Source organism: Magnolia sinica, chromosome 15 (genome assembly GCF_029962835.1).
Source record: "Magnolia sinica isolate HGM2019 chromosome 15, MsV1, whole genome shotgun sequence".
NCBI classification, from domain to species: Eukaryota; Viridiplantae; Streptophyta; class Magnoliopsida; order Magnoliales; family Magnoliaceae; genus Magnolia; species Magnolia sinica.
Window position 1 is genome coordinate 1460689 of NC_080587.1, and position 11813 is coordinate 1472501.

Here is an 11813-nt window from a genome sequence, read left to right on the forward strand (position 1 = left end):
TAGCCTTTTTCAACACTTCCCCTTAAAATGGAGCATTCTAATGAGACCCAGCTTGGAACAAGGGCTAACATAATTAAACTTAATAAAGAAAGAAATTCTTCTCTACCTAGTATCCTAGCCACTAGATGGGCACTGGATACATCATCCTCGCCATTCATGTAAAGTAGCCAAAGGTTCTTAACTCTGTATAAGGTCTCCTCATTTAGGAAGCAGAAGTTGTAAGCTTGAGTTCTATGGTGCAAAAAAGTTATCTTTCCTCCAAGTTCTCCTCTTCCAAATAGCTTAGCTATGGGGAAGTACTAAGGTTGTGATGTGATGGTGCTACCTTGAAAATCTTCAATGTTGGAAGATTCTGTACTTTCAATCAATAATAACACTTAAGGATATGGTCCATATTCAAAGGAAAAGGGTTAAATGATCAAAGAGTTGAAATATTTCAATATAAGATTCTCTCTGGTATATTTATTTATCCACCATCTACAGTGCGACCCATCATATGAACGTTTGGATCATCGATACATGATCCTAGATCCAACGGCAATAGTCCCAATGATTTCTATAACAAAATGTCATGATGCATTGGATGGAACCTCTTTCGCAATTTCCCGCTGATTAACCAAAAAATCATAATTCAATTCACTACTGCGCATCCAAACGCATCCTTAAACACCAATTCTGCAATGCTTGCTTAAAATTTCATAAGTAAATCACAACAGCGAAAACAGCGAAAATTACATGCACAAGTACACATCTGATCAAACAAACAACCAGATCGATTTGGCATAATTTCACCCAATTCCCCCATTTTCTAACAAAATGGATTCATTATCCTTTGATGAAACATCACAGAAACCAAAAGATCTCACGAAACAGCCAATGAGCTGTTCATGAATTACATCATCGGTCGGAAGCAACCCTCCCGTCTCCTTTCTCAAAGATGTAACTCCTTTATCGGCAATCCCGCAAGGCACGATATGCTTGAAATAGTTAAGATCTGGGTCGATATTAAAAGCCAACCCATGTGACGTGATCCCCGACGAAATCCGGACGCCAATGGCTCCGATCTTCTGGTCCCCGACCCACACCCCCGTCTGGCCATCTTTCCCTGCATGAGCTTGCACACTGTACTGCAATGCCAATTCGATCATTGTTTGCTCAAGATTTTCAACATACTTGCGTGCTCCAAAGCCGATGTTTCGGAGAGATATGATGGGATATAGAATGGCTTGACGTGGGCCGTGAAATGTTATGTCGCCCCCTCTTTCTGTGTAGTGAAGCTCTGCTCCCATGGTTAGGAGGTCGGCTTCGGGAACTAGTAAGTTGTGATATGTCCGCCTTTTTCCGAGTGTATAAGTGGGTGGATGTTGTAAGGACAAAAGGGTGTCTGGAATCTTATTCGATTTTCTTGCAGAGACGAGCCTCTCCTGAAGCTTCAGTGCGTCCGAGTAGTTGACGATGCCGAGCTTCCAGACCTCAAGACTCCTCCGTAGTCTCATTCCCTGTAAATCATAACATAGTTAACCTTCGATTTGTTGGTTTACACCATCACATGGCTATCAATTAATTCAAAAATGCATATTTTTTTTCACTATCACTTCATAATTTTGAAAATTTTCCATAACATGATTATTGAAAATGCATTTTTTCATAACATGGTTATCCTTCGAGTTGCTGGTTTATAGCATCACATGGCTATTAATTAATTCAAAATGCATTTTTTTTTTTCATAAACACTTCAAAATTTTTGAAAATTTTCCATAACTTGGTTGTTGAAAATGCATTTTTTCATTACATGGTTATCCTGAAAGTCATCGGTTTATACCATCAAATGGCTATCAATTACTTCAACATTCATTTTTTTTTCATTAACACTTCTAAAATTTCAAAAAAATAAAAAAAAATCATATTTGCAACTATGGCTTATATTTGAAAGCCTTGAACTAAGATTAGAAATGCTAAAAGGTGATTTCCAGGAGGAGATCGTAGATGCAGTTAGTGGGCAATGTGCCAAGTTCACACAAGCGTGGGAGATCTTGGGCATTACTCAGTTGGGGAAGCCGACGACAATTCCTGGTCCCCTCCATATGAGCGGACCAACCTGATTCTTCAGTCCATGCATGCTCACCGTGTGCCCCTCTTCATGGAATGGATCTTACACATGGATGCCATAGGTATTACGTAACAGTATCAATAGCTGATAAGATAGGGGTTGTATCGGCCGATATAGCACTTGTGAAGATCACAACCTACCAAACTAATAAAACTTTCAGTGCCTTTGAAAAGATAAAAAGCCATTTGCATTTTCAGCTTTATGTTTCTGGGGGCATCATTGTGGGCGGTGATTCAATCAATGTAATTAATTAGGCAAAAAATGTGGAAGCTGAGCTGTGGGAGTGATGCTTAGTTTTCAATGAAATCAGATCTCTAGCCTCTTGGCTAACATTTCATCTCACGCATAGTAAGAGAGGCTAACTCTATTGCCAATCCGTTGGTAAAAGAGGGTGTCAGCCATCGGGTTGTTTGTATTGGTAATTCGTTTCCCTTCTATAATGCTTCAGGTAGGGGTTCAACTCCGAGCAGGTTGGGTCGGGTTGAGGGTCAATCCAAGATCAACTCGACCTCAAGAAAACCCAACCTGCAACCCAACCCGAATTCTAACCCAAGTTGCCCAACCTGAACCTAACCCAAATTCCTCTATACCCAACCCAACCTGTGCAGATCTGACCGAAATACATGTGATTATTCTGGAACCACCCTAACCCAACCTGAATTTGCTCATCCCGAACCCAACCAATTACAAATTGGGTTGGCATTTTCCAACCCCAACCCAACCTGAGGACCTTCACAACCCGACTCAACCCAACCTGAACTCGAGTTAGTTCAATTGGGTTTGGATTGACCTAAACCCAAGTTGCAGCCTTGGCTTCAGCTTTAAGGGGGGGTTTGGTTGCATCAAATATCACAAAATTTCATGATATTTTGCACCAAATTAGACTGATCAATAATGAACTATCATGAATTTTCATGATATTATGTGCAACCAAATGTACCCTAAATAAAATTCTGGCTACCTCAAAAAGAAAGGAAAGCAAGAAAGACTAGAAAACATTCCAACTCTACCAGCTAAATAACAGAGACAGTAGTAGTTTCAACTTTTCACAATATTCGAATGTACTGAAGTTTTTCTACTTTATTGCATTATATGATGTGCAACCTGCATCTTTGCACAACATGCACGATTTTCAATTCTGACAAGTGGCCCCCCAGTCAGCAATCCAGACAATTGGTCATTTGAGTCCCAACTGTAGATGTAGCATGCCCAAAAATCTCAGGGTGGAAGATCCCACAGGCCAAATCAGGACCTTTTTGGTTGAATGTGGATCATTGTTGCATCCTCTTCTTGTCTGTCTCTCTGTAGGCGAAAAAAATCAAAAGGTTAAGATTGTCCCATCAAGAAGATTTTTTGAGGCACAGTCCATACTCGATGTGATTCAATAAACCATTGCTGAACTACAGGCCCGACCTGTCAGAATTGAAAAACTTGTGTATATTGTGCAAAATGCAGGCTATGTATCATACATTTCCTCTCTACTTCATCCATAGAACCTTTACTGTTTACCTTTGCATTTAAGTTTTGATAAAATTTCAATGAAAAAAGAGCCCATCAAGAAGTTATTGATATGTTTTTGTGGTCTGTGGCCTTTATGTAGAGTTGAGGTGACCAAACCGTGGTAGAATATCGCTCATCAGAGGCCGATGAAATGCACATGAGGGGAGATTGAACAGGTGATTTGCAGCACACAAACTGATGTGACACAAGTGGGAGAGACCCAGGCCACCCATCAGGTGCGCCACACATGTAAATGAACATGATGGTCATACCTTTCTAACTGCTGACTTTTCTCATGCATCTGTGACCCCCCTGATGCATGGACCAGCCTGATTTTCTGGCCAGGGATGGTCGAAGTGACAGCACTTGATGGGTGGCCTGGATCTCATATCATTTGCCACATCTATACGTGCCGCTAATTGCCTCTTCAATCCCCCGTGTGAATCACCCTAGCAATATTTCTCTAAATGAGTATTCTCTTCAAATCTAGATTAGGACAATACTTTCAGTCTTTTGTTTCAAGGAAATAAGGGGATGCAAGCTCAGGCAGCGAAAGGAAATTGCGATACATCAAGAGAATGCAACAGGAGAATAGTTTTCGTAACTAAAAACATAACAGTGGCAGTTGAATCCTTAATACGCACAAGCAAATGATGGAAAAAGAAGGAAGACTAATATATTCTTATAGACTTAAAACAATGAAATGAAATAAAATAATATAACATGATATGCATACTTACAATGCCCATATACAAAGATGGATATGGATATAGACATGCACATGGCAGTGGGCATACAACTATGCATTTTAAAAAATATAGGAGACGGATGCAGATGAGGGTATGGTCCACTACCACAACAAATGGCCGGACCTTTTAGCCAACAATGAACCTAATGCAATGGGTTGCTATTTAAAAACCAATACTCTAAGCATATAAAGAGCATCTGAGTATCCCAAAATGTTTAAAAACCAATACTAAGGGCATATTTGGGTGCCACTTAAAAATGAGGTCATCTCAGTTTAGTTAACATCAATCACATATTAGAGATCATAGTTTATATAAATGGTTGGTTATATTTTTAATCCCTATAAAAAAGAATTGATCAGTAATACATAATTACTATTAAATAAAATGAGATGAACTCATTTTTAAGGGGCACCCAAACAGGCCCTAAGCACATACAAGCATCTGAACAGCCCAAAGGCATACCCTTCAACAAAGATCATCGACAAGTCAGATCCAATGAGAATTTGGTAACTAGAAGGGGAGTTATCAGCAGTGGTTTCTTGAAACTGTTACCATGTATCAAGAAAAGTTGTGAAGGTAGCATTGAACTGGCCATGTAAATTAACATTTTAAAAAAAAAAAATCTCAGGATTGTCCCGTACCGTGCAAGCTACATGAGCATGAGTTTTAGCTGGTGGTTTGGTATTGGATACTTGGGTAGGGAAGAGGATCTCTGGAGGAAGCAGAGTGCTTCTTCTTTTTTGGAAGGTCAGAAACAGGATGCTTGATGTTGAAATCAAGCTACTCTACAGTTTTTATAGTCAACAAGGTATTTGTCAGACAAGAGGTCATGGGAATATCTGTGTTGAAACCAGGGTGGCAATGGGCAAGGCAACCCAGCCCTATAGGGCAATGCATAGCCCCTAAACTTTGAATGAGGGCTGGGCCCAAGCTTGAAATATAGGCCGGATCGCCTATGCCAACGATGAATGGCCCAGCCCACCCTTTTGACTGGTCTAATCATCAAGTAGGCTACTGTTATGCATAAAATATGATGGTTTCAAGACACTTGTTAGTGGTTCCCATTCCACAGATGTGTGGTTTGAAGACACTCATTTGATCCAAGTTCATAATTCAATGATCCAAACTGTTTATATAATGGGGGCTCACTGTGGATGGAGGATACGACAATAAAAAAATAATCTTTGATTGGATTATTTCAAACCTTGATCATTTCACAACTTTTGTTGTTGGCAGGGATTAAGGTACTAGGGCCGGGTAGGCCCAACCCCTGCCATTGCCACCACTAGTGTTCGAAATATTGGTATCGCATTACGTATCACATCTTTGGGATACAAATACGTATTGGTTATCGCATGGGATATATTGTTTGCATCGGGTAATTTCTCGCAATTTATGGGAAACATGGGGAAACATAGGGAAAATGGTTGAATTTTTCAATGAAACTTCAGGGATTATTAATACACACTTTTAAATCATAACATCTCAAAAAAGAAGTGCAAATAGTAGGTTTCCTTTATATAAGGTCCTAAGCTATGCGTTGTTAGACTGAACTAATGCAACTATATTTAAATTGAATGCATAACATTTAGAGTGTATGTGATGATCATTTCATCAAAACACTCCTAAATACTTCAAAAATAGTCTCAATTGACAATTGGTTGAAGGAAAATTTCGAAGAAAAAATTAATATTTTAATATTTTTTAATTAAAATGACTTTTATTTTCCGAAAATTGACAAGGATTTAACTACTCAGTAGATTAGCCCTCATACATTCTTGATTTCATGTTTGGAGTGCAACATTGCAAGCAATTTGAGAGAAATTGGGGAAATTTTGAATTTTCTAAAAATTTACCCAAATTGGACCACCTACACTCAAATTTCGAAATTAGTATGTGATGATCATTTCATCAAATACTCCTAAATACTTCAAAATTAGTCTCAACTGAGAGCTGGTTAAAGGAAGTTTTCGAAAAAAAAATGGAGAACATGAATAACCAAAGGAAATCAAAGCTCCAACTCCATGATTTTCCATGCAAAACATTAAAAACCAATGGATTTATAACCATTTGACACTGATTTAACATAATTTCGACACAAAAAAGGGACTAGAAACTGAAAATGCTCACCGAATTGAGCATGTGGGATATATTGGCACTACCTATGCGTTTCGTATCGCGCAAGTGGGATGCAAGAGATATCGTGGGATATATCCGCTGATATCGTTGATATTTAAAACATTGGCCACCACTAGTTGAAATGAGCGCCCTCAGTTGAAGGGACCATGTGACTTTGAGAAATACAATACGCAGCACACATTTTCATTTGCAATGAAATGGCTAGTGATTATAGGTTATGCAACACACCTAAAAAGAGGCAATTTCCTAAACCAAACTTCTCGAAGTTCCTACCAATTTAGAAGTGCATATGAAGAATCTAATTACAAAACACAATACCAACGATTAAAAACATCCATTTTAGTTTAAATGCGAACAAGAAATCATGGCCAAAAGGATTTGATAGTCGACTAATTACTAACCAATGCAGCAAAGAGAACATAATAGACAACTTACCGAAAATATCAGAGACTCACATAGGGTCAATAATATTCAATTTAAGCAACCCGATATCATATGTTTGAGTTTCCACCTATCGATTGTAAAGAAAACTAAGATAAAGATGGAAGTTTCAAACCCCATCAAGGAACAATTTAAAAAAAGAAAAGAAAAGAAAAAGGAACAATTAAATAAAAACTACAAAAAAGAAAAAGAAAAAGAAAAGCTACAAAACCACAGCAAAAACAATAAAATGAGTTCAGATTTCAAACTACGTTAGTACAATGAGTTCTTAATAAGGGAAACCTTCTCATGTAAATTTTTTATTTTTTATTTTTTTATAATATAAAAGAATAGTTGGACACACCTTCTGCCCAAGTGCATGCCGCACCCACTCAAATCAACGGCTCAGGTTCATGCATGTGTTCCCGCTTAATCCTACTTGTTTATGCTTGCTAACATTTTGAAATAGACATTCCCCACTCCTGCATCTGAATTTGCTTCCACTTCACTTCACACCCTGTGCATCTACAAACCTATCTAGATATTCATATTTCCCCATCCCCAAACACCCAATTGACGAAAACTTAAAAAAATGAAATTCATACAAAAATGGAGACTTCCATAAGAACTACCTAACTATTGTTGCTGCTGATGTTTATGCTTCCCCAACTCTCAGTGCACACTGCGTGCATAAACTTTTCCTATTAAATGCATAATTCCCTAAAATTCAATGAAAATAAGCACTACGATGATGAGCCGAACAACCCATTACAGAAAGAGAAACATTGATACTCTACTAGAGTGTGATGGATGATATGCAGGGGCTTAAGAACCACATGGAAATTGCAGATGTGGCATACAATTAACCTTTGATGAATCAGAGGTTAGGATTGTTCAACCAATCTGATTTTTGGACTGTGACTTAGCAACAGTCGGTTACATAATTCAGTGGGTTTAAATTTATGCCATGTGTACAATTTCTTATTGCCCATGTATCAATAATCATACTCTGCCAGAGTATCAAATACCTCCCCTCAGGCCCTTACAAAAGTAGAAGAAGCATACAAAAACTCCCATAGAATTCAAAAATAAGAAAGCAGACACGAAACTGCAGAGAAAATTCACAGGAAGGTGGAAATTTAGAACCCATAAGAGAGGGAAGAAAAATGCAATAATTTTTTTTGTAAAAAAGCAAGAAAATGATTAAATGATTTAAAACACCAAAGCTTTGATACGATGAATAAAACAAAATCCTCCCACAAAATTTCATGAAATTGAGAACTACCCAAAAGTTGTTTTTCCCAGAGTAATTGTCCCAAAAAAGAAAAAAAAAAGCTAGAAAATGACTAAGGGATCATATAGATGCCTGTAAGTTCTGTAAGTGGGAAGTGACTTATAGGTAAGTCGGTGGTGTTTGGGGGGAGGAAATTCATTGTAAGTCAACAGGGAAGTGACTTCTCACCTGTAAGTTTTTAAATTGTAAGTGACTTTCACTTGAAAGTGACCTTTAGTTGTAAGTCACTTGGAACTTGGAAGTGACTTTTCATACCGAGCCCAATGAAGTTTCCTGGCAGTTTTGCCTGTAAGCAGTGTTCGAATTATCTCCGATATTATCTTTATCTCCAGCTCAGTGATACCGATAACACTGGTAGCGATACCGATAACGCTGGTAGTATCAGAAATTTCAGGTATTAGCAATGTATTGCTAAGTATCACCAATGTATCAATATCGCTAATGTAATCGCCAATATTTTCAACTACGTAAATTCTAGGTGTCGTTTGGTATTGCCAATGCATCAATGTTGCCAATATTTTCGACAATGTAAATTCTAGGTAATCTTGTATCATAACTGTATCGATGATATTTCAATAATATCGCCAACGTATTGATATCATCAAAATTTTGTTTATTAGAAAAAAAAATTATTTCAATTTTTTTTCATGGGCACATGGTTGTATGTAGTGTTCAATTTGTCATTGATCATATTGATAACATCTCGATATTATCGATATCACAACATATGCGATCACAATCTTTCATTTCCTTTCCAATTGTTGATGCTGTCATGTATTGTTGATATTTTGCAATATCGATTTATGTTTGGATGAAAGGTTGGATGGTTAACTAGGCCGGATGGGATGGTTGGACTGATTTCTTATAACATCACATGCTTTTAAGGCCCCATTAAATGGAAACTTATTATATATGCATTCTTTTTATTTTATTTTATTTCTAAATACGCAAATATGTACATTTTAACATCTCATGAAGTTTCACTGAAAATTCCACCATTTTTCCCATGTTTCCCCGCATTTCCGGTTATCAGCGATATCGATATTGTTTCCGTATCCTTGGCCAGCGAAACTTGTAGCGATACCGATACTTAGAACACTGCCTGTAAGTGACTTATAGGTGAATTTCCTCCCCCAGCAGCACCTGTAAGTTACTTCCCAGTTATAGAACTTACAGGCATTCAAATGAGATACTTGTAAGTTTTTTAAGTTGCAAGTGACTTTCACCTGAAAGTGACTTTTGGCTATAAGCCACTTACAGCCTGTTTGGAACACGGGATTAAATGATATTGAATTGATTAAATGGAATTAACACCATTATTGCACAATGATTATACGTCTAGAAATACCATTGTATTTTGACTGTCCAATCCCATGCTTGGGATCAAAATTCTTCCTCTGGAAAAAACAGTATATTAAGTGAAACTTGTGTTTGATGGACCATGGAATTGTAATCAATGGACCAAATTTCACAACTGATGCCAGTCACCTGTATGCATATGCAACTCAATTTTCACATGTAAAGGGCGCATATGGATGGAAGGCATTGATAAATACATGCATCAACGTGGGGCCTATGGATGTAGTGGATTTTGAAATCCACTAGAAATGCTGCTGTATCGTTTGTTGAGATAGAATGATATGACACCTGGATTAATTCAATCCTTCCCATCCTTTTCCAAATGCTAGATGGAGTTTACATTGGACCAATGCAATTTCATACCACCTTATCCCACCTAATCCCACATTCCAAACAGGCCATTATAGGAAAGTGAATTCTCAGCCCAACCCATGACGTTTCCTGATAGTTTTGCTTGTAAGTCACTTACAAGTGAATTTTCTCCCCCAAACACCACTTGTAAATCACTTCCCACTTAATCTTGTAAGTCACGTACAAATGAATTTCCTCCCCAAAACACCACCTATAAGTCACTTCCCACTTACAATAGTTGTAGGCATCCAAATGACCCTTAAGTAACTTAGAGTTGAAAGTCACTTGTTTGGAATGTGGGATTAGGTGGTATGGAATTGCATTTGGTCTATTGTAAATTCCATCTTGCGTTTGGAATTGATGAGAAGAATTGGATTAATCTAGGTATCATATCATCCAGTCCTAGCAGAAGATACGGCGGGATTTTTGGTGGAATCTGAAATCTACTACATTTGTGGGCCCCATGTTGATGCATGTGTTTTATCCACACTGTCCATCTACATGCGCCCTTTACATGTGACACTTGAGTTGCATATGTGTATAGGTGACCAGAATCAATTGTAAATTTTGATATATGGATTACAATTCCATGGTCCACCAAACGCTGGTTTCACTTAATACAATGTTTTTCCCAAAGGAAGAATTTGATCCCGAATGTGGGATTGGACCGTCAAAATTCCATGGAATTTCTAGACACATAATCATTGTGTAATAATGGTGTTAATTCCACCTAATGCAATTCAATACCACCTAATCCCATGTTCCAAACAGGCACAAGGCATCCAAACGACCCCTAAATGATTTCAAACACCAAAGCATCAATACGGTGAATAAAGAACATTTATCCCACAAAATTTCATGAAATTGAGAACTACCCAAATGTCGATTTTGCCAAAGTAATTAAACCAACAAAAGGAGAAAAAAAAATTGAAAAAACAGCAAGAAAGTGACTAAATGATTTCAAACACCAAAGCATCAATACAATGAATAAAACACATAATCCAACAAAATTTCATGAAATTGAGAACTAGCCAAACGTCGATTTCGACAAAGTAATTGAACTGATAAAAGAAAAAACAACAAGGAAAAAAGAAAAGAAAATACAAAAGCAAGAAAATGGTTAAATTATTTCACAACATTGATGCAATGAATAAAACACATATATCCCACAAAAAAAATCATGAAATTGAGAACTACCCAAATGCCAATTTCGCCAAAGTAACTGAACCGACAAAATAAAAAAAGAAAAGAAAATCGAAAATAATAAAAAAAAAACAGCATTAAAATGAATTCAAAGCATTGATACGATGAATAAAACACATAGTCAGCAAAATTTCATGAAATTGAGAACTACCCAAATGCCGATTTCTTCAAAGTAATTGCCCCATAAAAAGAAAAAAAAAACATAAAAAACGAAAAATTCTGCAATGCAATTATAAAGAACTTACAGTGGTGTGTCCTTCGCGATGGAAGAAAGAGCTCGTCCCGTCCTTGCGAGGATAATCTCTGGCCAATTAAAAGAACAGATGCATCTATCGGGAAATTTCCTTCTGTGTCCTTCGACTCTGCTTTCGAAGCACACTGCGCGCGTGTGAAAAGTTCCGCGATGCAATTTCTGAGAACTGCGTATCAAGCGTCATACGCAGCCCGAGTATCAGATAACTCTGTAAAAGGGTTGACGCGTCACACTCATGGGCCTTCATGATCGAAATCTCTGTGAGGTCCTCCCTGATGTATATATAAAATCCAATCCGTCCGTTATATTCTCAAGCGTATTTTAGAATGGGAGACCAAAAATTTGAATAGTGATCGTTTAGTTTCCACTATTTCCTTTGATGTGGAAAATTTGACTTTTTTTTATCAGCCTCATCTTTTGTATCACATCTAAAAT

General features: G+C 37.5%; 1 protein-coding gene across 6 annotated transcripts; it reads right to left on the bottom strand.

Annotated features, from left to right (window-relative positions):
- Positions 1-662: 662 nt before the first annotated feature.
- LOC131227162 (octanoyltransferase LIP2, mitochondrial) lies at positions 663-11534 on the bottom strand. Of its 6 annotated transcripts, none has more exons than XM_058222895.1 (3): positions 7551-8228; positions 7283-7443; positions 663-1499 (listed from the first exon to the last, which is right to left on the bottom strand). In XM_058222895.1, exon 3 carries the CDS (start codon positions 1494-1496, stop codon positions 789-791), a length of 708 nt encoding a protein of 235 aa, XP_058078878.1. In that variant the 5' UTR covers positions 1497-1499; positions 7283-7443; positions 7551-8228; the 3' UTR covers positions 663-788. The 6 variants fall into 6 exon arrangements, with proteins under 6 accessions (XP_058078878.1, XP_058078877.1, XP_058078879.1 ...); XM_058222894.1 differs by having other exon boundaries at positions 7283-7451; XM_058222896.1 differs by having other exon boundaries at positions 7283-7455.
- Positions 11535-11813: the final 279 nt, after the last annotated feature.